Here is a 27,279-nt window from a genome sequence, read left to right as displayed (position 1 = left end):
ACTGTGCAAAACTGAGCAATATGCGCAAAGAATGCAGTATGTGCCAGCAGTGGTGTCGCTAAAGGGGGGCAAGGGGGGGGGCAATTGCCCCCCCTAGGTTATTCATTGCCCTCCCTGTTGCCCCCCGCCTTATTTGGAACCACCCAGGACAGTCCCGCAATGGGACTTTAACCCCTTGACTGCTAACGACGGCATGGTGCTGTCGCTAGCAGTCCCAGTCAGGTGCTAACGACGGCACCATGCCGTCACTAGCACTACCCTACCTTGATGGAGGTCTGTGGACTTCCATCACCACCTACCCCGGCGATCTGCCCCTCAAACTGAAGGGCATGACCGGGGCAACCCGATTCGCCCGGTGACGTCTCGCGCAATGACGAGATGACGTCACTGCGCAACTTTATTAAAACTGACAATTGTCAGTTAAAGAGGTATGGGGGCATGCTGCTTAGATCCCTGTATCTCATAACTCATTACTACCATAAAGTTTGACAAAGGCTGATGGTAGAATTAGTGCTTGGAAAGAGTTAAAATACTAGCATTTGGAATACCCTGGGCTGTCTAGTTTTCAAAAATATATGACTTGATGGAGTAAATTGCATTGGCCGGCTTAAAAGATACCCGAAATGGCACATGGGGGGAAGAATTACCAGATTTGGAAAAAATGGCTTTGAAATAGCAAAACGCTACCTGTACTTATTGCCCCATAATGTGTAGAAAAAAGCAAAAAAACATTGGGTATTTCTAAACTCAGGACAAATAGTAGAATCTATTTAGCAGGTTTTTTCATTACCTTTTATAGATGAGTAAAAGATTTTTCAACTAAAAGTTAGAAACAGTCTTTTTTTTCTAAATTTTTCACCATATTTTATACTTTTTTTTAATAGTAAATAATATGATACAATCAAAACAATGTCATCTAAAGAAAGCCCTTCTTGTCCTGAAAAAAACAATATATAATGTGTGTGGGTTCAGTAAACGGGAAAGAAGAAAATTACAGCTAAACATGAGCAGCGCAGAAATGTTAAAACGGCCATTGTCACGAAGGGTACAAAAAGTAAAATCAGCCTTTGTCACGAAGGGGTTAAAGAAGCACCTTACTAGAAGTTACATTATAAAGGATCCCAAGAAGCACTTTCTTAATGACTCAGTAGGCTTATTTGGCTGCGGTATCTGTCTGGTTTGCAGATCCACGGGAAGTGGGAAACGTCACATTTCAACGTATAAGACGGAAAACACTAATACCACCTTTAAAATACACAACTTAATTACATGTTATTCAAGGAATGTCATATACCTTTATAAAATGTCAATGTAATAACTGTTATATAGGTAGAACCACTGGTCCATTGCATACCTGTATAGAGGAACACGTTAGGAACATCAGAAATGGGGATGACAAGCACAGTCTCTCCCTTCACTTCAAAAAGATACACTCCAGTAAACCACAGGGCTTACGATTTTGGGATATAGAATCTGTTATTAGAGATTGGAGGGGAGAGGATTTGATTAAGAAACTAGGAGCTACAGAAATGAGGTGGATTTATAAACTACGCACTTTAACACCTCTAGGACATAATGCTGATTTTGAGTTGTGCCACTTTTTATGACCTAACTCTAGGCTGTATTCGACTATTTAACTGTTTTATATAGAGCCTATTTATTGCACTTTATGTCTTATTATCATTGGTTTATGTAAATTAAACGTGTTATTATGATTTTTAATGTGTATTTTTATATTATTTATAGTATCATTGTATTAACCCAAGTACTGCATTTATACTAGGAAGTTTTACCACCCATTTTGTACCATTTTAATTTCCTAGGTATGTAACATGTTGTCCCCTCCCCCTACCTACACATGTTCCCCGCAAGCTCGTCACACTGCAAATGAGCAAGTTTTGGTCCACTCAGGTGGACCAAAACTTGCTGAACCAAGAAGTGGAATGAAATTGTTTGCACAGTTTAAAAGACTGGAGCAGCAAGACAGCAGGACTAATTTGAGAAAGCCCCAAAGCGAAACACGTTATTGGAGGATCACAGGGGGGACTATTTTGCATTTGGATTGTGTTTTTATTATTTTGTGTTTAAAATAAATACTGCAGTTTGCATATTTTGCACATTTGCCATTACTGGCACACAGTGGCGACTCTAGAAACAATATATAGGGGGGCACACAAGATACCACAGTCAAACTGGGGAGGCATTAATAATTTCCACCATTAAATCATACCACTGAAAAAACACACACTTCCAGAATGAAGATAAAGAAATTATATCGGATAGCAGTAAAGTTACAGCTGGGTGGTGTCGCATTGCAATTACAGAGTATGCTGGGTAACCAGGCCAAGGAATCACATCATGTATACAAAGAATGTGCATTGAATTCAAATTGCATTGTAACTCATTGTAGAGATAAGACTATACACTTGTGCTTTGTTTTTGTTTTTTGTTTTTCGAGAGAATAACAAAAATTAACAAAGAGACAAGAAAGGAAATGAAAAATAATAGTAAACGAACGAGACCGAGTCCAGGAGAGGTAAAATCAAGTACCTCGCTTCGTCCGACCATGGGGTCAAGCAACAAAAGCCATCGTATCACATGTAGAATATATTTCACAACATTACCCGCCTATCTGGAGAAACATAACGATGGAAGACAAGATATGTACGCCATTAGTTAGGTAGAGGTTAATACCCGCGAACAAAACCATACAGTGTGTTGAAAGACCAGAGTAACTTGACGTTGTAGTTTTGATGGCAGGGTGAGTATATACGGTTCCCACATCTCATAAAATTTCTCACCACGTCTCTCCTTATCCCGTAGGACCATAGTCCATTCCAAAAACATGGCCTTAGTGACCTTATTCTTCCAATAAGACAAAGAAGGAGCTAGTGGCTCTAGCCAGTGATCCAAAACAGTTTTAACTGCTATCAGTAGTAGGTAGTCTAGCAAGGCTATCCTGTACCTCCCCCTGATCTCTAATGAATCATAGATGCCCAGCAGAATATCAAAAGATATAGTAATGGGTTCGCCACCCAGTATGGTGCTTATGATACGGCCCATAGACCTCCAAAAGGCTAGAGGGTTGGGGCAGGTAAGTAAGCATGCCCTTCCCAGACATGCTGCCACACTGCCCTCCCCAGATATGCTGCTACTCTGCCCCCCCGAGATATGTTGCCACTCTATCCCCCCCTGAGATATGCACTCTGCCCCCGAGATGTGCCCCCCCGAGATATGCTGCCACTCTACCCCCCTGAGATATGCTGCCACTTTGCCCCCAAGAGGTCCCCCCCTAGACTTACCGGTGCAGACTCCCAGGGGTCTTGCAGGGCCGGCGGGGGACAGCTACGCAGTACGCGTACTCAATTTCCAGTGCTGGCACTTCCGCCGTGGGACTTTTGCCGGCGATGCAAGCGTTAACAACCTCCGCTGCCGGCACGTCTGAACGATGTGCTTTAACAATCTCCCTTGCCGGGACTCCCCCCGTGGGGATTCCCGGCAAGGGAGATTGTTAAAGCACATCCGAGCGTAGGATACAGATCCCCGCAGCAGTGCATGTCCTGGGCGTCGGGCGCTAGACCCCGAATATAGGCCTATATTCGAGCCAATACGGTATATATTGTGGTAAAGTGTATGGGAAAGTGGTGGATGGGATATATATCTCACCTGGTTTCCTCAGCCAGGCACGGTAGCAAACCCAGGAGCCCTCAGGTGAGGCTTCCTATGATCATTACTGGGGAGGAAGCCTTTAAGAGAGGGCTGTTGGGTTTGCAGGGTGGAGGAGAGACTGAAGCAGGGAGCAGCTACGGCCAGCGCTGCAGCCCACCAGGTATGAAGCTTTACCCATGCAAAACCTGTTACTTTGCTTTGTGCCAGACCGTAGGCTTGTAGAGAGGTATCCGTATGTTTAGTTAGAGCCGGACAGGCTTAGAGTTTGTTTTATTTTCAAGGTGCTCTGTGCCTACAGCATCTAAATAAACAAGCTTGACTTTTGAAACCTGTGTGAATACTGTCATTGCCGCCCCATGCGTGAGCTGTCCACTACAATATATATATATATATATATATATATATATATATATATATATATATATATTGCCAAAAGTAATGTGCTATGGAATGATACTTTTGTTATTGGACAATACAATACTTGATCATTCAACATGGGAAGCCTGAAGCCACAATTTAGTAAGACTAATCCTTGAAATCCTTTAAACATCACAATACCTTAGCTTTTGCACTAAATGATTTCAGGGCCTAATATTAGATCCTGCTGCTGATATATATATATATATATATATATATATATATATATATACCGTATTTGCTCGATTATAAGACAAGGTTTGTTTCAGAGCAAATGCTCTGAAAAATACCCCTCGTCTTCTAATCGGGGTCGTCTTCTAATCAGACCTCAAATAGAGGTCTGATTATGAGACTAAGATCCAGATCCCCCGCACTGCTGCAGGGGACCTGGATCCTCCTGTCCCCCCCCCCATTTAACACCCCCCCACACGCACACTTACCGGTGCTTCCTGCTGTATTGCCGGGGCAGCGGGTTGACGTCTACACAATCCGCGTAGACAACGTCCGCTGCAGCCGGAAAGAGGTGTGGCTAGCAGCGGGGGTTGTCTGCGTCCGTCGCGCAGACCTTCCCCGACTGTCAGAGATCAGAGTTCCCCGCACCGGTGCGGGGAACTCTGATCTCTGAAAGCCGGGGAAGGTATGCGCGACGGACGCAGACAAACCCCCACTGCCAACTCCACCTCCTTCCGGCTGCAGCGGAAGGAGAGGTCAACCCGCTGCCCCGGCAATACAGCAGGAAATTGGAAGCACCGGTAAGTGTGTGTGTGTTAAATGCGGGCATAGGGCATTTCTGGAATACCTTATACCCCTATATGTCACTCTGCCCCATAATATGCATTTTAACCCCCTAAATGCCAGAATGGGATATAGGGGTATAAGGCAGTTCTGGAGGCAGAGTGGCACATAGGGGGTCAAAAGGCATTCCATGGGGCACAGTGGCATATAGAGGGTTAAAAGGCATATCATGGGCCACAGTGTAGAGCCCTGCGCGGGACTGCTTTTTTAATCCCGCTCCCGCTGTTTTTAATCCCGCTCCCGCAATGTGGGTGTTCCGCTCCCGCCACATTTGTGGCCAATCCCGCCCGCTCCCGCCACCTTTGTGGCCAATCACACCCGCCTCCTTACCTGATTTCCCGCGCAGTCCCGCAAGTTGTTCCCTCACAGCGTCTCTTCTCTTGCTCCGCCCAGGAACAAGGCGGAGTCACAGGAAGTGACGTCACATCACGTGACTCCGCCTTGTTCCTGGGCAGAGCAAGATAGGAGACATTGTTATGGAGCAGCGAAAAGACAGCCTTGCGGGACTGCGCGGGATTACCAGGACCTGCAGGTACAGTGCCAGACCGCCCGCTCCCGCCCGCAGCCCCAGCAAGACCGCCCGCAAGTTTTTTGGCGGGACCCGCCTCCAAATGCAGTCCTCTACCACAGTGCCATATTGGTGTGGCAAGCCTGGGGGCAGATGTGCGTAACTGGGGGACAGGTTGGAAAATACAAGGAAATAAAAACAAAAAAAATATTTTTCTCAATCATAGCTTTTATTAAAAAAAATAGTTTACATGAATTAACATTTACTGGTAAAACTTTTTTCCTTTAGGGTCGTCTTATATTCAGGCTTTTTCTTTTTTTCCAAAGTTAATATTCAGATTTTGGGGGGTCGTCTTATAATCGAGCAAATACGGTATATATTAGCCACGGCTGCCCATATATAGTAATATTAGCCCCAGTTACCGATATATATTAATATTAGTCCCTGCTGCCAATATATATATAAATATTAGACCCTGCTGCCGATAGCAGGCATAGATCAACACATTAACACACAAACCCAGCTTTGCATGTATAGATCAATTGAAATTCACTTGTGATCTCAGCACTGAAGGTATATATCAAATAAACAGAATCAGACATACAAATCCTGTATTTGCAGGTATACAATAATAGTATATGAAACGTAGCATTGCAGGTATAGATCAAATAAATACATGGAAACAGCATTGCAGGTATTAATCAACTGAACAAGACAACAAACCCTGTATTTGCAGGTATACATAAATAATGTATGGAAACACAGCATAGCAGATATGGATCTACAGAAGAACACACAAACCCAGCTTTGCAGGTATAGATCAATTGGAAATCACATAAAAACACGGCATTAAAGGTACATTTAAAACCCCCTAAATTACAGGCATAGATCACAGGTTGCAGACCCCAAAGCCAGCCCTGGTGTCCACACTGACCACATAGAACCTGACCAGCACCCAGATAACACACATAAGATTTGCCATCGTTGTCCCCAAATAGCCCAGCACAAGTCCACTTTGTCCCCAAACAGTCCGGCCTGTGCCATCTTTGTCCCATATACACTCTGCCTGTGCCATCTTGGTCCCCAAGGCTCAAACATCCTGCTAGTGCCATCTTTGCCCTTCCACAATTATACATCTATGATACACACAAACACATTAACTCATGCTCTCCCCCATTCAGACAATTCATCCACATTATGACTCATGCTCTCCCTCATTCAGACAATTCATCCACATATTAACTCATGCTCTCCCTCATTCAGACAATGCATCCATTTTAAGAAACTACACCCCTTGGAGCTTCAAATGAGGGGCTACATGTATTTCTAGGTTGAGTGCACAAATAATGATGGAATATGTCCCTTTGGCTAGAAAATGTTTTTTTCTAGCCATAGTGACATGTTCATTTGTGTCTTGCGCACTCCAGGTTTGTACTAGAAACACATGCAGCCCCTCATTTGATGCGCCAAAGGGTGTAGTTTTTGCAAATGTGTACTTTTTGTGCCATAACTTAACTTCCTACGTGAGCAGTAATGCCACGTCAAGGCGTCAACCCTAATTACTGATCATTCACAAGCCATTCATATCTCCATTCACTTGCAGGAGCACACACCATACTTTCCATACATTCACTCACAGAAGCACACACTCTTCTTTCCCCTTACAATCCCAAAGAAATGATGGTAAAGGGAAAGAAAAAAAAATCACTTTTACAGCAAAAATAAGTTTTGCAGTTAAAAAAAAAAACTAGACAGGATCCTATTTAAATCCTTCTGTAAAATAGACCAGCGTCTTTTAAAAACATCTTTGCAGCATCCACGGAAGCTTCACAAGTGAGGCTGACCATGGATCCGGTCAATGGAGCCAAGCTCACTAATCAGTGTGATTAGTAAATAAATAAATAAATATACATTTTTTAAATTTTTTTAAAAAAATGTATGATTTCATGGGGTAAATTGAATTGGTTGGCTTCAAAGATGCCCTAAATATGGAACATGGGAACAGACTGACCAGATGTCTAAATGGCAAAAAAATACCCACCTCACAAAGGTGGCCTTTTACCTCCCAAAGAAACCAACAAACCCATGCATGTGGGGTATCACTGTGCTCAGGAGATGTTAATGAACACATATGTTTGTGTTTGACATCGACATATACCAGGAGTGGTAAATTCATACCTGAAGTACAATGTGTGTGAAAAAAATACATTTACAAACAAAAAGTTTGACAAAGACTGGTAGTGAAATTAGTGCATGGAAAGGGTTAAAATACCAGCAATTCAAATCTCTTTGGGTGTCTAGTTTTCAAAACTCACTGCACTCAGGAGATGTTGCGGAACACATATTGGGTGTTTGGCAGTGACATATACCAGGGGCAGTGAATTTATACCTGGAGTACAACGTGTGTGAAAAGAATACAAACATTTTTACTACCATAAAGTTTGACACAGGCTGATGGTAGAACTAGTGCATGGAATGGTTAAAATGGCATTTGAAATACCTTGGGGTGTCTAGTTTTTAAAAATATATGGTTTGATGGGGTAAATTGCATTGGCTGGCTTCAAAGATACCCAAAATAGCACATGGGGCAGAATGACCAGCTTTGGGGGGAAAATGGTTTTGAAATAGCAAAACGCTACTGGTACTTATTGCCCCATAACGTGCAGAAAAAAGCAAAAAAACATAAAAACATTGGGTATTTCTAAACTCAGGACAGATTGTAGAATCTATTTAGCAGGTTTTTTCATTAGTTTTTGCAGATGAGAAAAAGTGCACCATATTTTATCATTTTTTTAATAGTAAATTACATATGATAAAAATGTTTGTCCTGAAAAAATATATACATATAATGTGTGGGAGCACGAAATGAGAAGAAAATCACAGCTAAACAGCAACACTGAAAAATGTTAAAAGAGCCATTGTCCCAAAATGTACTACGAGTAAGAAACAGTCTTGTCATTATGGGGTTAAAAGACTGGAGCAGCAAGACAGCAGGATCAATTTGAGAAAGCCCCAAGGCGAAACGCGTTATTGCAGGCTTACAGGGGGGACTAAATTTCACTTGAGTAATGCATTTGGATTATGTGTTTTTATTTGTTATTTTGTGTTTAAAAGAAATACTGCAATTTGCATATTTTGCACATTTGGCATTACTGGCACATACTGCATCCTTTGCACATATTGCTCAGTTTTGCACTGTACCATTTAACCCCTTTGTGACAAAGGCTGATTTTACTTTTTGTACCCTTCGTGACAATGGCCGTATTAACATTTCTGCGCTGCTCGTGTTTAGCTGTAATTTTCAGTCATATTGGCTCCACTCATGTGGGTGTTCTAGCCCATTACTTTTATTGCATTTATTTGTGTTGCACACAGATTGCACTATTATTTGTTTCTTTTATGTACATGCTGGATTCTGATCGATTCTAACCCCTAAAGGGGTAAGCTATATCTCTTTATTTGCTTATTCGCTCCATTCACTGTGGTGGGTTACACCACCATTATATCCTGTATGGTTTATAAATGATTTTATTCCTAGATACGTAAATATTTCTGAGTTAGGCAAGTTATATTCCAAGGTTAATTGATTAAACAGTTTTATTTTATCTTCATAAGTAATATCTTTTAATTCCCAAATGTTTCCATTTCTTTAAATTCATATTAGGTACATTAATTTCTATAAGATGTAAATCCGCATTATCTAGGATCTTATTAGTGAGTGGTTAGTTTCAGATAATAAAATAGAAAAATAAATTTCAACCATATCTTCTACTTTTACTGTAATTTTTAATCCTAAATTAAGATCTGATGAATTCCATCTGAATTTATATTCTTGTTGGATTTTTAGCTTGTGTTGTAATATTCAATGGGAGAATCTCTGATTTTCCTATATTCAACTTATAATTCAAAACGTCTGAGTATTTATTTATCGTTATCATTAAGGCCCTAACTGATTTTCAGGGTCCTCTACTGTTTTTAGGACATCATCAGCATACATACATATTTTTAATTCTTCCTTTGGAAACCGAAAACCTTTAATCTTCTGATTGTTTCTTATATCAATAGCTAGGATCTCCATAGCCATTATATAAAGCAGAGGGGAAAGGGGACAGCCTTGCCACATCCCGTTTTTCAATTTAAACCAATCTGCTTTAGTATTTTGCCCAATTGTTCTTGCTGTGGGTTTAGAATATAATGCTTGAATTGCCGACAAGAATTGCCCGTTAATTCCACATGCATGTATCGATTGAAACATAAAATCACAATTCACACGGTCAAAGGCTTTTTCTACATTGAGAGCCATCAAACAATTATTTTTTGATCTGATCAGGATGGATTAGGGTTGTTATCACCAATTTCAATATTTCTGCCAGGATCGCTGCGTAAATCTTCATGTCTACGTTAATAAGGTAAATGGGTCTATGCTTTCTTACAACTTCTGCACACTTTTTTTTTTAGTATTGGATGTATATTTGCTCTTAAAAGCTCTTCCGGGGCCTCGCCTTGTGTGCTGATTTCGTTAAACATGGCTGTTAACATTTTGCTGATGTTCCCTTTCACATTTTTATAAAAGTCCCCACTGAATCCGTCTGGACCAGGGCTTTTATGGTTTTTAAGGTTTTGTATAACATTAATCACTTCTACTTCTGTTAGCTGATCCTTAGTTAACTTTGGAGCAGGTAACTCCTCTAAGTATTTTTTTATTTGTTCCAAGTTCATATTGGATTTTAAGTTGTATAGTATTGATTAAATATCTTACCAATTCCTTCTGGTGACATATGTCTTATTATCTTCTTTTATTTTATAGAAGCGATCTTTTGCCTTTTTTTTTGTATATTTGTTAGAATCTTATCTACTCTTATTTTTACAATACCAGTGCTGTTTTAATCTTTCTAAATTTTTTATTAGTATTCCCTGTTTCTAATTCATTTATTCTTTTTTTGAGTTATTTTACTGGATCTAAACGTAGTCGGTGATCTTTTGTTTATCAAATCGAGTTCCTGTAAATGTATCTATAAAGTAGATAAATCCATACCCCTTTTTTATTTTCTATACAACCTATTTTAATCAAATGTCCCCCCGAATTACACACTTGTAAGCACACCATAATGTTGAACACAAAATTCGGTTATCATTCTCTTGAAAATACAAATTAGTGGTGACTTTTAAATGATCTAAATTTTTCTGCTGTTTCAAAAGATTGTGATTTATTCTCCATTCACTTGTTAAAGTTTTGTTTGTTTGGGTAAGTTTCCCAAATATTGGCATTGTGATCAGACCAAACAATATCTTTAATTAAAACTTTCAGCCAGGTGCTTATTTCCCAGTATAAGGTCTATTAGCGCATATGAAGCATGTGGGGCAGAAAAATGTGTAAATTCCTTAACAGAGGGATTAAAAATTCTCCAAATGTAAAATCATTTGTTTTTTTTTAAAGAAAATTTGTCATTAGTTTAGCTGTCCTAACTACTTTCTTATAGGGCTGCAACAACTAATCAATAAAATCGATAATAATCCATAATGAAAATCGTTGCCAACGAATATCATTATCGATTAGTTGAATCGATTTTTATTGATTATAAAATTAGGGTTTTTTCAGAGCAAATGCTCTGAAAAATACCCCTCATTATATAATCCGTTTCAGTAACTCACAGCAACAGTTCCTACTTACCAGTCCCTCCCTGTAATCACTGTGACAACTGGCCCTGCCCCTTCCTTCTCCCAAAAACACATGGCTGTGACACTCATCTAACTAAGTATAAAATTAATATTTGGGCTGCTGGAAGTTAGGGGAGATGGGGGTTAATTTAGGGGCAGCTATGGTTAGTGGGGTGTTTAGGGTTAATTTAGGGGCAGTTGTGGTTAATGGTGTGTTTAGGGTCAATTTAGGGGCAGTTGTGGTTGATGGGGTCTTTAGGGTTAATTTAGGGGATGCTGTGATTGATGGTGTGTTCAGGGTTAATTTAGGGTAGTTGTGGTTGATGCAGTTTATGGTTAATGGGAAGTTTAGGTTTAATTTAATGATGAGGACCGAGGGTTAATTTAATTAATGTAATTAATAATAAGTTAACTTAAGGTGCAGTTAGAGATAATGGGGGGCAAACTAAGGGGAATCTAAATCCTGGGGGCAGTGAAGATTAACCCAGTAATTAATTATAAAAGTATGGTGTCAGTGTAATGCGAATGGGTCTGTGACTCTATGAGGGGACTATGAGATATCTGGGGGGTATAAGACATATCTGGGGAGAACGGAGTGACATATCTGTGGGGGTAGAGTGGAGTGGCATATGTGGGGGTAGAGTGGAGTGGCATATGTGGGAGGCAGCGTGGCATATGTGGGAGGCAACGTGGTATGTCTGGGAGGCAGCGTGGCAAGCTCAAATGTGCATAAATTGGGGAGGGGCTGGTTGGGAAATAAAGACAAGAAATGCATTTTATCAAAGTTTTTTTATTCTGCTGTTTGTATTTAACATAATTTGTTTATTAAATTATTTTAAATAAATGATAAATTTACATTTTTTTTTTTTATCCCATTAATCGAAAAAATAATCGGCCAACTAATCGACTGTCATCTTGTCCATCATTACGTCAGGAATGCAATTGAAATTCCCTACCATTATAATTTTTTAGAAAATAGCTTATCTAAGAATGCCACTGGGTTACTATTCGGTGCATACAAATTAACTAAAGTAAATAATTCATTTTGTATCTTACAAATTATTATATATCCGTCTCTTGGAATAGAATATCTACACTTATATTGGATGTACTAATCACTGCAACTCTTTTTTTTATGTGTTATAGATGCAGTTAGAACTTTAGTTATATATCTTCCTTTTATATAGTTTCTTTCGGTTTTCAGCGAGTGTGTTTCCTTTTCAATAACTTTAATACTCCAGCTCTCTTATACGGACTGTTTAAACCTTGTGTATTTAATGCTAAGAAACGTATCATTCCATTTTAATTTTTTTCAGCACATGTACCAGGCTTTGAGAGAGTACAAAGAAAAAGAAAAAAAGAATTATAAAAAAATACATAAATCCTTCTTCATGTTCATCCCAAACACCAAGTCTGGGAAAAACCCAAGGGTCCATGCCCTCTTCCTGGACCTTCTTAAACTGAGCCACATAGAACTAAAAGAATAAATTTATGTGGTATACCATAAACTAAGGGTAGACTATTGGTGATCACGGGCATCTACACCTGGCACAAAAAATCAATCAATAAATAAAGGAAAACAAAAGTATTCCCTTCCCTGCACGCCTCCCCATCCTCGGAATAGAGGGTTAAGAACCTAGACTCTCATAACCCCTTCAGGTCTCCCCACTTGCATCTAACACGTCGCCTGAACTTGGCAGGTGTATGCCACATCTCATTTCATTTCGGTAATCAACCCACTATTTTCTTTTCATCACTTCCTCTCCAATCTGCTTGGCCGCTACACTGGACGGATCTCCTTGCCCTTCTGGGCTCATCATGTTCAGTTCCAATTGTTAGTTTGTTTTCGTTCTGTGATCTCTGTATCTCATATTCATGGTAGAGGTCGACACTTTATATACCAATCTAGCTCCGATATGTAATATCCACTTATCTGCGGATAGTGTTGTACCGCTCTTGTACTACAATTATATGTGTTGCACCTTGACTGTACATGACTGTATGTACTATTTGGAACAACCTTGTTATTGCTCTCCTATTTCCTATACGTATGCATTATGCTGAACATTTTACCTGTATACGAATCGACTCATCTTCTGTACAAGAATGTGCTCACATGTATGTATTGTATTACCTTTTAATAAACAGAGATTTGAGAAAAAAAAGAACCTAGACTCTTATCGATAATATCCACATTTGAAAACACAAATTCCTATGTATGGTATAAAAGAAATCTATATAAATCGCTCATATATTAATTCTTATCTACTAAAAGCCTGCCTCTACATATAATCAACTCTAATCTACCATCCATAGTTATGAATATGTAGCTCTATCATATTATATAAATATATATAGGGAGTAGCTTTGACTCAATATAGTTTATGTAAGAAATTTCAGTGTTTGCGTTATTTTGCAATATAAAATCTAGGACCTCCCTGACAAGATCTCAGTCATCCCTCTCGTATTTAAGCCTATACATTAGACATACATATTTTATGAGAGAGAAGAAGAAAATATATATATTTCCCTTCCCTACACGCCTCCTCTTTATCAAAGTAAAGGAATAAGAACCCATACTCTTATCGATAATATCCAAAATTGGAAACACAATTTCCTGTGTATAATATAAAATAAGTCATATATCATATATACAATGGGGCAAAAAAGTATTTAGTCAGCCACCAATTGTGCAAGTTCTCCCACTTACAAAGATGAGAGAGGCCTGTAATTTTCACCATAGGTACACTTCAACTATGAGAGACAGAATGGGGGAAAGAATACAGGAAATCACATTGTAGGATTTCTAATGAATTCATTGGTAATTTCCTCGGTAAAATAAGTATTTGGTCACCTACAAACAATCAAGATATCTGGCTCTCACAGACATGTAGCATCTTCTTTAAGAGTCTGCTCTGTCCTCCACTCGTTACCTGTATTAATGACACCTGTTTAAACTTGTTATTAGTATAAAAGACACCTGTCCACAACCTCAAACAGTCACACTCCAAACTCTACTATGGCCAAGACCAAAGAGCTGTCGAAGGACACCAGAAACAAAATTGTAGACCTGCACCAGGCTGGGAAGACTGAATCTGCAATAGGCAAGCAGCTTGGTGTGAAGAAATCAACTGTGGGAGCAATTATTCAAAAATGGAAGACATATAGGACCACTGATAATCTCCCTCGATCTGGGGCTCCACGCAAGATCTCACCCCGTGGTGTCACAATGATCACAAGAACGGTGAGCAAAAATCCCAGAACCACACGGGGGGTCCTAGTGAATGCCCTGCAGAGAGCTGGGACCAAAGTAACAAAGGCTACCATCAGTAACACACTACACCGCCAGGGACTCAAATCATGCAGTGCCAGACGTGTCCCCCTGCTTAAGACAGTACATGTCGAGGCCTGTCTGAAGTTTGCTAGAGAGCATTTGGATGATAGGGAAAAGAAAAAATGTCGGCGCGCTAAGCTAGTCTCAGGTTAAGGTTTTGGTCTGAGGTTAATCTCCATTCGGTGCCAAAAATCTTTTCTAATCTAAAGGAAATCCTTTTCCAAAGACTATAGAAAGGGGGCAGCTCCACCAGATATGGAGCTCATCTCCTCTCAATGCTCCACACCTCCAGCAGTTTGGAATATTATTTTTAAACATTTTTGTTAGAATTGTTGGTACTCTATTCCACCTGTTCATTAATTTGAACTGTAATTCATTCAGATTAAGATTATGTATATATTTATTTATAAAATTCAAAGCCTGATCCCAATCTGATGTATCAATTTCCCTATTCAAATCTTTTCCCCATTTTTTAAGTGCTGGAGGAATGAGTTCTTTTTTATATGAATTTATCACCGTCATAGACTTAGTAAGGATTTTCCTAATCATTAGCTTTTAATATTCCTATAGATTTATTATTGTCCTCTGTATATAACGAGTTGGATAAATAGCTTTTAACCCTCAGATATTTAAAACAATTCCCTAAAGATAAAGAAAATTGTGATTGTAATATAGCAAAGCTTTTAATATTAATATTATCATATAGCTCTGCTATCGTGTTTATACCTGCTTTTTCCCAGTCTGTTAGATTTAAATCTTCATTTAGATTTTGGATTACCCTTAAGGGTAGACATGAGATAATTTTATCTCCAAGCCCAATCTTTTTTTTTAAATATTCCCAGCTCTTAAGTAAATGTGAAAGAACTGGATTGTTTATAGTTTTTATATATTCTTTAGATTTTTTTCTAGGGATCCAAAAAAAGGATTGGAGATCTCTAACTGGAATATCTTTACATTCCAAGTCATACCATGTTTCGTAAATAGCCTTTTCATTTAGGGTCAATAGAATATGAGACAGTTGCGCGGCATCAACATAATCTTTAATAATTGGCATCCCCAAACCGCCATTTGATCTACTTTTTTCAATAGTTGGGAATTCAGCCTTGGTCTTTTAGAGGCCGAAATAAATCTTGAGAATGCATTTTGAATTAAATCTGCCCAATCTGTAGATATCTTAAAAGGGATCATCCTAAATACCGTATTTGCTCGATTATAAGACGACCCCCCAAAATCTAAATATTAATTTAAGAAAAAACAAAAAGCCTGAATATAAGACTACCCTATTGGAAAAAAAGTTTTACTAGTAAATATTAATTCATGTAAACATATTTAATAAAAGCTATGATTGAGAAAAATATATATTTTTTTATTTCCTTTTAGCAGCGGGGGTTTGTATGCGTCCGTCGCGTATACTTTCCCCGGCTGTCAGAGATCAGAGTTCCCCGCACCGGTGCGGGGAACTCTGATCTCTGACAGTCGGGGAAGGTCTATGCGACGGACGCAGACAACCCCCGCTGCTAGCCACACCTCCTTCCGGCTGCAGCGGACGTTGTCTACGCGGATCGCGTAGACGTCAACCCGCTGCCCCGGCAACACAGCAGGAAGCACCGGTAAGTGTGTGTATGATGGGGGGGGGTCGGGTGAGACAGGAGGATCCAGGTCCCCTGCAGCGGTGCGGGGGATCTGGATCTTAGTCTCCTGCTAACAGCAATCATACTCCTATCAAGCCAAGGCAGCCAGTACATGCTGGAACCTGAGGATGATAGGAGTGTGAGTACAGCCTCCCTATGCCATGCTACCACCACCCTCACACATCCATATTAACACACACTCATTCACAAACATTTAAATACTAATTCATTCCATTAATCACACATACTTCACACATTAATCACAAAAACCCTCCCCTACCCCCTTACCTGAGTTGCAGATCTCCCACTCGAAGACTTCTGCAGGGGCCCGGCTGTGCGTGCAACTTCTCTGGCCCCGCCCCCAGAGGAAGGAGGGGGAGGCAGAGTTATGTGACACGCTGCTAGCTTCTTGTTCTCCTGCTGCTCGCGATCAAAGCCCGGTAAGTAGCATGGCCCCAGCAGACATTTTGGGGTCTGATTAGAAGACGACCTCGATTATAAGACGAGGGGTATTTTTCAGAGCATTTGCTCTGAAAAAAACCTCGTCTTATAATTGAGCAAATACGGTATGTAGGTAAATTTTGGTAAAATATACATTTTGACTGTATTCAGTCTACCCAGCCAGGAAATATATAGAGGTCGCCATTTTTTAAAAGATTGATTCATTTCTTTTATTAATGGAAGAATATTATTTTCCAACCATTCCAATGGATTTGCTACGATTTTCAGTCCTAAATAATTTAATGAATTTTTTGAGCACGAGAAACCAAATTTTTCGATTTGTATTTTTTGTGACTGTTCCAAATATAGAGGAAGTATCACTGACTTTGAAACATTCAATTTATAATTAGATTAGAAAACTATATTGATCGATCAAAGTCATAAGATTTTTCAGCGAGTCAACAGGATTTCGCATAGTCAGAAGAATGTCATCAGCATATAGTTGTATTTTATAAATACCCTTTGTACCGCAGCCCCAGATCTCTCTACTTAATCTGATCTCCCTAGCAAGAGGTTCTAGAGAGAGCACATACAGGAGAGGTGAAAGAGGGCAACCCTGCCTAGTGCCGTTAGTTATTGTGAACCATATAGGTTCTATTCCCTGGGCCACTACTCTCCCCATTGGGGTTGTGTATACCGCCATAATTGCTTGGTGGATTCTTCCAGTGAATCCAAATGATGTTAAAACCTCAGACATGTATCTCCAGCTGACCCTGTCAAAAGCCTTTTTCGGCGTCTAATGAGAGGGTCATCTGGGGCTCTGCCATTAGCTTCGCCTCCGCAAGTATGTCGGCAAGAGCTCTTATATGATTAACCGGGGACCTCCCAGTTATAAATCCCACCTGGTCTTTATGAATCAATTTGGGAAGCACAGTTTCAACCTCTGCGCTAATATTCCAGTATATATCTTAATGTCTAGGTTTAATAAGGTAATGGGCCTGTAACTAGCAATTTCTTCCGGATTTTACCCTCTCTTTAAAATGGGTATAATATTACCCTTTAGTAGTTCTTCCATAAATTCATTAAAAGCTGTAGTCAGTCGTGAAGCTATTTCATTTATAAAGATTTTATATAACTTGGCGTTATATCCATCTGGACCTGGTGTTTTATTTAATTTCAATACTTTGATTCTATCTTTTACCTCTTCTACAGTAATAATTCTATTCAGGTCCTTTAGACTCTCTTTTGATAGTTTAGGAAATGTTTTATGACTAAAATAGTCATTAATCTCTACCTCTGAAGCTTTCTGGGGAATGTTATATAGTGATGAGTAGAATTCAGTAAAAGCCTCTCCTATTTGTCTAGGGGACAACAAGATTTTATCATTCTGGACTATCTTTGTTATATTATTTTTAGTTCTCTTATTCTTTATTAGATTAGATAGCATTTTACTAGCTCTGTTACCTTGATAGTATCTATTTACCTTTAGAGAACTAAGAAATTTATTAGTTTTTTCCATAAGTACTTGGTTTATCTTTTCTTTAAGATGTCCAATTCTTTTTGTCAATTGAATGGAAGGAGCTAATTTATTCTCAGCATTCAATTGATATAATTTAATACATAGTTCTAAAAGAGGTGCTTCTGCCATTTTTTAAGCTCGAGCTCCTAACTTGATAAAGTGTCCCCTAATAACAGCTTTATATGCACACCACAAAGTGCTGGCCGTTATATCTTTTGTGTCTTTATCCTGGAAATATAATTGTGTTATCTCCTTTATATGTGCAATATCAACATCTCTCATCATTAACTTATCGTTGAGTCTCCATTCTGGTTGTGTCAGGAACCACTTTTTCGCTGCCTGAACCATGGCTTTTTCATACCTGTGCAGTTTACATCTGCTACCACTAGTGGCCACCATCCGCCCTCTGGAGCACTCAGAACTCAGGTGTGCCTTGTTACCTGGGTTGAGCTCTAGTGAATACATCCAGCTGGGCCTTGTTACCTGGATTGCCCTGCCTTTATGAACCTGCCCTGCCCTTCAGTCAGGGCCTTTGTATTGAAGTCTATGGACCTTCCTGCTGTGGCTCTGCACCTGTACTGTTCCTGCTTCCCTGCTTTTGTGTCCTTCCAAGTGGACTCCCTGCTTTTGTGTCCTTCCAAGTGGACTCCCTGCTATTGTACCCTTCCAAGTGGACTCCCTGCTATTGTACCCTTCCAAGCGGGCTGTGTGCCTTTTCGTACCCTTCCAAGCGGGCTGTGTGCCTTTCGTACCCTTCCAAGCGGGCTGTGTGCCTTTCGTACCCTTCCAAGCGGGCTGTGTGCCTTTCGTACCCTTCCAAGCGGGCTGTGTGCCTTTCGTACCCTTCCAAGCGGGCTGTGTGCCTTTTGTGCCCTTCCAAGCGGGCTCTCTGTCTGTCGTGCCCTTCCAAGCGGGCTCCCTGCCAAAAGACTTATTACCTGTATTTTATTTTGCCATACGTCCGGTTACTTGCTTAGACTATATTACCCTTATTTGCTGGTTCTGTTATATACATAAAATACACTGCATTACCTGGATTTCTGTTGGTGGTGTCTTTGTTTGCATAATCATGCACCCTGGGTTACATACTGAACCCCAAGTATCCCCTGCGCATGGGCTCCTACCCGACCTGATCACCCGAGTCCTGACAGAATACAAAGGCCATTACAAGGAGTCAGCGGGGTTACTTTCAGTCATCAAAGTGATAGGAGAATGCTTGCTTGAACTGTGCAAATCATTAATGCAAATCTGGGACTCCAACTCCAATCACTCTCATGAAGACCATTCACCTACACCTGCTACATCACCTGAGAAACCCAACAAGCCTGTTCCAAGTATTAAAAAGGAATCTCCTAGGAAATCTAGGAAACGTGAACCCCTTACTGCAACCGAATTGCAACAAAGGCGTGATGAGGAATCTTGCTTTTACTGTGGCAAAAAGGGACACTGGATCACCCAATGTCCTCTGAAACCAGCTAAACCCTCTGCAACCCACACCAACAAACCCCAGGCCCAGGAACCTGCATGTGACAACAGCAATGCATCAAAGCTGGAGCACACCCTATCTCTTCCCCAACCTGGTGATACTGGGGTTACCCAATCCACAGTGCCTGGCACTTCTGCACCATCTGTAGCCATGTCTGATGACCTCCAGACCATCTCTGATGAAACCGACTGGTCTGATATGGACAGTGTGTCTTCAGATGCTTCTGTTGCTGATACAACGGATACACCCGCAATTGATAACCCCACGGCTGTTTGTGCAGTTGGGACCATCACTCCCAGGAATAAGAATCGTAGACCCCAAACAGCAAAACACTCCTTAGGGGCTCCTGGTTACATCCTAGCATCTGACGGGACAATTGTGCATCGTAAAGAACTTAACAGTTACGAGCAACAGCTGCGTGAACAGAAGTCTGTTAAGCCTGCCACTCCAGCCTTGAACCAGTGCAGTTCGGTTACTACCCCCCGGCCCCCAGAGGTGCCTTGGGTACAGGGCAGCTTCGTGACCCCTGGTGCATGGACAGCCAAGAAAGAGGGAGTACGGAACAGTGCCATCATGTCTATGTATCCAGCATCCAATACCACTATGTCTTACAACTGCACTGCAGATGACCTTTCCTCAGACTGTGTCATTGCCTCTAACGGAACTGTAGTAAGAAAGGAGGACCTGCACGTATTTGAAAAAGCTCTACGTGCTAGGACTAAATGTTCTTACCACAGGTTTTGATACTGCCTCTCTACAGTCCCAGGAGCACCCGGAGGCCGCTCCTTGGGGAGGGGGTACTGTCAGGAACCACTTTTTCGCTGCCTGAACCATGGCTTTTTCATACCTGTGCAGTTTACATCTGCTACCACTAGTGGCCACCATCCGCCCTCTGGAGCACTCAGAACTCAGGTGTGCCTTGTTACCTGGGTTGAGCTCTAGTGAATACATCCAGCTGGGCCTTGTTACCTGGATTGCCCTGCCTTTATGAACCTGCCCTGCCCTTCAGTCAGGGCCTTTGTATTGAAGTCTATGGACCTTCCTGCTGTGGCTCTGCACCTGTACTGTTCCTGCTTCCCTGCTTTTGTGTCCTTCCAAGTGGACTCCCTGCTTTTGTGTCCTTCCAAGTGGACTCCCTGCTATTGTACCCTTCCAAGTGGACTCCCTGCTATTGTACCCTTCCAAGCGGGCTGTGTGCCTTTTCGTACCCTTCCAAGCGGGCTGTGTGCCTTTCGTACCCTTCCAAGCGGGCTGTGTGCCTTTCGTACCCTTCCAAGCGGGCTGTGTGCCTTTCGTACCCTTCCAAGCGGGCTGTGTGCCTTTCGTACCCTTCCAAGCGGGCTGTGTGCCTTTTGTGCCCTTCCAAGCGGGCTCTCTGTCTGTCGTGCCCTTCCAAGCGGGCTCCCTGCCAAAAGACTTATTACCTGTATTTTATTTTGCCATACGTCCGGTTACTTGCTTAGACTATATTACCCTTATTTGCTGGTTCTGTTATATACATAAAATACACTGCATTACCTGGATTTCTGTTGGTGGTGTCTTTGTTTGCATAATCATGCACCCTGGGTTACATACTGAACCCCAAGTATCCCCTGCGCATGGGCTCCTACCCGACCTGATCACCCGAGTCCTGACAGGTTGTAGCTTAGTTATTGTATCCTTAATATCTACCATTAAGAGATTATGGTCTGACCACGTAACTTCATGGATTCTAGATTTTTCAACCCCAGACATCATGTTAATATCAGCAATTGCCAGATCTATTCTTGAATAAGCAATGTGGGATTTAGAAAAGCAGGTATAATCACGATCTATTGGGTGTACGCCATACATCATATAGTGAGTGCTGTCGTAAAAAGACTTGTAATTTTTTAGCTTGCGAGATAATATTCTTGTCTTTTATGTTGCCCTTTAGGGACATTTTGTCTAGATAAAGGTCAGAGACACAGTTAAAATCACCCATCCATAATAGTGGGCCCTGCTTTATTTCCATTATTTTCTGAATTACTAATGACAAAAAGGAAACCGAGGACTGATTTGGAGCATAAACATTGGCCAAAGTCATCAGTTTCTTATTTATTTCTACAATCATTATGATAAATTTACCGTCAGGATCTAAATCGACAAATTTAACATTTATATCTATCCCTTTGGCAAACACAATTGCCACACCTCTCTTTGTTTTTCCTTTAATGATGCCGAAAAACAAAGGGGAAATCTCTGCCTTTTCATATTGATCTTATCTAAGAGCCTCCAATGGGTCTCTTGTAAAAAACAAATTTTTATCTTCTCTGACCATAAACGGTTTAACAGTATTGAACGTTTTTGCGGGGAATTAAGCCCCTGCACATAAATTGTGGCAAATCTCAGCATTATTTATATAGCTTTAAATAATAATATCCTGGTGAGATCGTACAATTGGTCATTTGCAACGGGGAATCTAAATACACAAATCTATATCTATATCGAATGTCTTTCTATCTCAAAATCTCTGTGAACTCCGCATATTGACGTCTCTTGGCTCTGGTATAATAAGATAAATCTTGTAGAGTCTTGATACCTTCATATGGTTTAGGGGGTGTTGTGTTTCTTGCTTTTTTTAGAATGTTATCTTTTATCCTTGAGGAAGTAAAATGAATTAAAACATCTCTTGGTGTTTCTGAAGATATGTTAGAGGGTTTTGCTATTCTATGGCATCTGTCCCATAATTGCATATTTATTTCAGATTTCATGCCCATTGCATCCAAAAAGCTTATCATAAATTTTTTGAGTTTTTCATTTGTAATTATTTCTTGAATCCCTCTAAATCTAAGGTTATTCTGTCTAAGACGGTCTTCTTGATCTGCCAGCTTTTGCTCAAGCAGATCAGTTCTAATTGAATTTTGTTTTATAGTGTCCCGTAAAAGTTCTGTCTGGGATTCCAATGAATATGAAAAGGGTGAAACCAAGTGTCAAAAGGCAAGAACAAAAAATACTTTCCTTTTTCTTTGATCGGGTTTATAGCTGCAGCCCTATAAACACTCTCCACGGAATGTTGAAAGGAATATAAACATTGACTTCTGTCTAGGGGCGCTTCAAAACACACGATCGCGAATCACTCATAAAAAATAAAACGAAATAAAAAAGAAAAAAGCCAATAGTGTGATACAGTAAAAAAAGTACTGGAATTTTCGCACAATGCTTCAACAGTTGGACTCACAATGTATATAGATCTTTAGCGCGTGTATCAACCACCCTTCGGTATGATTACTGGTTCCTTAACCTCGCGTGCATGGAAGAAAAGAAAGATCCAATAGGGTAATATCTTTAAAACCACTATTTACGCGGTGAAGTGATACACTCCCGTACCAGATGTGCTTGATATCTTCCATCTAAACGTGAGTGTATTACTTCACCGCGTAAATAGTGGTTTTAAAGATATTACCCTATTGGATCTTTCTTTTCTTCCATGCACGCGAGGTTAAGGAACCAGTAATCATACCGAAGGGTGGTTGATACACGCGCTAAAGATCTATATATATAAAGCTTCAGATAGCTGGTTATGTATCAGTTGTTTCATGTCTAAAGTTGCTGGACTTGATTGTAAAATATCACATTCTGTTTGATTAGTTATATTAGGATTGTCCTCTAAGTCAAGGTCTTTTCGGTCCTGCTTAGGTGGAGGAGTGAAAAAGGACAATCTTTTTTCTGCTTTTTGATCTTTACGGTCTTTCCTAGGCATTTTGTCTTGAAGTTTTTTTGATGCCATGGTCTTTAATAAATGATATTTATATAAAATAAGGTTCTTCGTACCAGCCTTATATATTCTAGAGATCCACTTCAATGTCAAAATATTATAGCTCAGGTCTTGAAATCTCCTTGGGTATATCGTCATTTAGCTTAGGTTTATCCTCATGTGACCCTTTCTTGACCATATAGACCATAATATATAATTTATTTTTTTTTCCTTTTTTTTTTCCCTTATTTTTTTCCCTCTCTTTTTTTTTTCTTTTTCACCTCTACCTTCTTTCACCAATGTTTAAAGTCGGTTTAGCATATACCAAAGACAGTCCATAATAATAATTTTAGACACTTATCTGGTAGCAGTATTAGGGCAACTTCTACCCCTCCATCTCTTCAGATCTTATGACACTCTGGAATCTTGCCGGTCTCATGCCTCTTGTATGTCTAGCATCCACCCAGCAGCGGATCAAGGGTTTCCTGGAACTCGACCGGGACACCGGCCAATGGCTCAGCCAGGGCAGGCGACCTACAGCACAGCAGGCGCAACAGCCTGGAACACGGCCGGAACTTGGGCCTGTAACACAGCCGGGACCAAAATACGGCCGAGAAATCGACCTATGGCACGGCCGGGCCACGACCCGAAGCACAGCCGGGACGTCGACCTGGAGCACGGCCGGATCACCGACCTTCAACACGGCCGGAGGCACCGGCGTTCAGCACAGCCGGGACACCGACCTTCATCACGGCCGGGACACCGACCAGGAACCTGGGTTATATTGGAACTGTCAGGTGCCGGTAAGAGGACGCCAGATTGGGAGAGACCAAAAATCTAAGCCCCCAGGCTCCAACAAACCGTGCGCGTGGCACACCCGCGTGCTACGTCATCGCTCCTCCCCCTCCCCACAAAAAAGCAAGATTTCTACACCTTTAAGATGCTCAGCTATATTTGCGATATCTATTTTTACATCTGAAAAATAGCTTTTAAATTCTTGTTTTATTTGTTTTAGTTGGTGCTCTGCACAAGCTTGAATACAAGACTGCAAATATTCTTGAGTAAGTGTTCCATCTTGTTTGGTAGTTATGTTTGAAATACCCTCTTTAGTAGTTATCTCTGTTATTTCTTCTAATGCATCTCCAGCTGAAAGTATGGAGCTTTGTTCAAACTCATCAGATGTCTGATCAAATGCCCTCTTTTTTTGAAGCGCAGGGGAGAAGAGTGTGACCAACTTTCTTTCTCTCTCTCTTTTCTTTCTTCTGCGGTTTTTCTTTGTGACATTTTGTAAGCAAAATATCCTCACCACCAGCACCCAGTAAGACGGCCACCTCACGTTTTCTCTCCACGGTTTCCACAGAGAGCTCCCACGGTGCGTCTCACAGGTATGTCCAGCAGGCTATTTGTGTTGCTCTCGGGAAGGGGGTGTAGAAACGTAAGAGTCCCGCAACAAAGAACACTCCCAAGTCAATCTTCGATTCGATAATTCGGATATCTTGCTGTTTCAGGGTGCTAATTCCATGGAACTCATATCGGCAGCATTACTGCTGCATTCGTTTGCCCGCGAACTCCAGACGCTTCGACCACCTAGCGTCTCGTGTCATGACGTCCCCTCGCCGCTCCTCTTTTTTCCCCCCACTCTGTGAAACCCTCCATTGGCTCCCAATTACCTTTAGAATTAAACTTAAAATCCTGGTACTAACATATAAGGCCCTCCATAACACTGTTCCTCCATACATTTCTGCCCTCATAGGCAAATACTCTCCTACTCCATCCTTACGTTCTTCCCATGGGCTAAGGCTCTCCTCACTTATCACTTCTTCCTTTTGCCCCATATCTCTGGAATCTACTTCCACCGAACCTTCAGCATTCACCCTCCCTCCCAACATTCAAGAAACATCTCAAAACTCACTTCTTCCACATAATGTATAGCCCTTGATTGTATTTTATTAAGCGAGGTGTAAATGGTTGGCGCTATATAAATAGAAGATAACAATAATAATAATAGGCGAGTAAAAGATTTTTCAAGTAAAAACCAGAAAAAGTATTTTTTTCAAAATTTTTCAACATATGTTATAGTTAATTATATGATACAATAAAAATAATGACATCTAAAGTAAACCCTTCTTGTTCTGAAAAAAAATATGTATAAAACTTGCGTGGGTTCAGCTAAACACGGGCACCGTAGAAATGTTAAAACAGCCATTGTCACAAAGGGAACAAAGAATAAAATAAGCCATTGTCACAAAGGGGTTAATATATATCATACAGATATAAAGTATGATGATTAAAGGTATGTATTTGCGCTTTGTGCTTAGTTTTTCTATATGATACAGTTCCATGTCACGTGTCACAATCTTACAAGTGGTTTCCAATAAAACATATTTTAGTAGACACATATTGAAGTGTGAAAAAAGTGTGACAAAATACATATTTCAGTACCTTTGAAATACCCCAATGTTCTAGTAGATTTTCCTGAGTGCTCCCACTAATCACAGTGTTCCAAACGATGATTGTTCCAGAGTTGTCTCCAGAGTACATGTTCAGACCTACAAAAAGGAAAAACCATACCTATAGTCATACTCAGACCTTCTTTACTATGACTCATGCTATATATACACTATATAATATTTGGTTTTCTAGCACCTAAATCAAGATTTAAATTAAAGAAACCCTGCAATTAACAACATCAAATTGCAACCACATAGTAACTGCACAACAGGTATAAAGATAACAGATGTAAAATACCCAAGACCATGCAACATTTGCAAATATTTTGTGATTACAGGCCATAGATGTATAGATGAGAAAAAAATGAATAAATGTACGGAATAAATGTAAAATATATAAAACAAACTTTATTTCTATTAGTAAAAGTAGGGGACAATGACCAAGTCACAAACCTAAATAATAAAAACAGGCAACAAAATTACTGACAATTCTAAATAACAGGACATAGGGTAAACACTCAAATAAAGCAGATTGATAAGAATCATACTAAACCGTCACTACACTGTGACAGCCTAGTATTAAGTACCTCTGTGCTGGGCACGAAACAAGTTAGGCAGTCTGGCTACCTAGTGTTCACTTTTCTACTATTTTGTTACTGCCAAGGAATGTTTTACATCAGAATCATTTTAGATTTTTTATTGTATATGCTGCCTTATTGGTGTTTATGTGTCAGTTGCAGCTGACTTCTTAACCCTTTCAGTCATCTACACTTATTTAAAAGTCTGAGAGATTTCCCCACAATATCAGGAATTATTCTGTATCATTTGCATTATTGCAAAAAACACTCTTGCAAGCAAATGGAAAACTGTGGAGATTCCCTCTATTGATATAGTCATTTCCAAACTAAATACTACATATTCCTACGAAAAAATTCTAGCTAGAGGTTCAGGCAACACAAAAAAATTCTCTATCAGATGGAAACCATGGTATTCTTCATCCTATTGTATAGATATTTGAGGTTCTTTAGTATATTTAAGGATTCCAGACCTACTCTCTATGCTATCTGTAACTACAGTCATCCTCACTGGTATGGCATGTCAACTATTAAAACTATTCACTATAAAATACTTGAGCAGATATACGCTTTTAAAAAAAAAAAATTCACTCAGGCATACTGTTCTGTTCCTCTTCCTTTACAGGGAAGTTTTCTTGTTTACGTTTTTTATTACCTTATAACGTTACAATGTAACTGAGCTACATGCTTATCAAGATGGTTTCAATTTTCAATGTAATGACAGCTGCGACTGTCTTGGTTTGATACCAACTGACAGCTGTGACTGTCTCTCATGTATTACTATTGGTGTTATTTGTACTTCTTATTTCTTTAAAAATTAATAAAAAACTATTGAAAGTAAAAGTCTGAGAGAGTTCCGTAGGACAGAAATGTGCCTGGAAAACAATCCTAAAATTATTATTTCCCTATTACATTATATCTATACACCAAATAATTATACGCAAAAGTTTTCCCAAACAGTAATGCAAGGTAAAAGAAAAACATACATCTCTTTGGGCAGTTGCTGGATTTCTCAGGGGCAAAAGGAGAGAGACATCAATATCGGTTTATAAAGAATGTCAAATAAACTAATGGCAGTCCC

General features: G+C 40.2%; 1 protein-coding gene across 2 annotated transcripts in view; it reads right to left on the bottom strand.

Moving 5' to 3' along the window:
* Positions 1 to 27,279, bottom strand: part of AHI1 (Abelson helper integration site 1) — a 263,073-nt gene that overhangs the window by 149,467 nt on the left and 86,327 nt on the right. For both annotated transcript variants that reach the window (XM_053460103.1, XM_053460102.1), the window contains one exon: positions 25,616 to 25,722. In XM_053460103.1, the coding sequence (XP_053316078.1) occupies positions 25,616 to 25,722 (107 nt within the window). The remainder of the gene's footprint in view (positions 1 to 25,615; positions 25,723 to 27,279) is intronic.

Source organism: Spea bombifrons, chromosome 3 (assembly GCF_027358695.1).
Source record: "Spea bombifrons isolate aSpeBom1 chromosome 3, aSpeBom1.2.pri, whole genome shotgun sequence".
NCBI lineage: Eukaryota > Metazoa > Chordata > Amphibia > Anura > Pelobatidae > Spea > Spea bombifrons.
The sequence above is the reverse complement of the archived record's forward strand: the minus strand, read 5'-3'. Positions and strand labels throughout refer to the sequence as shown.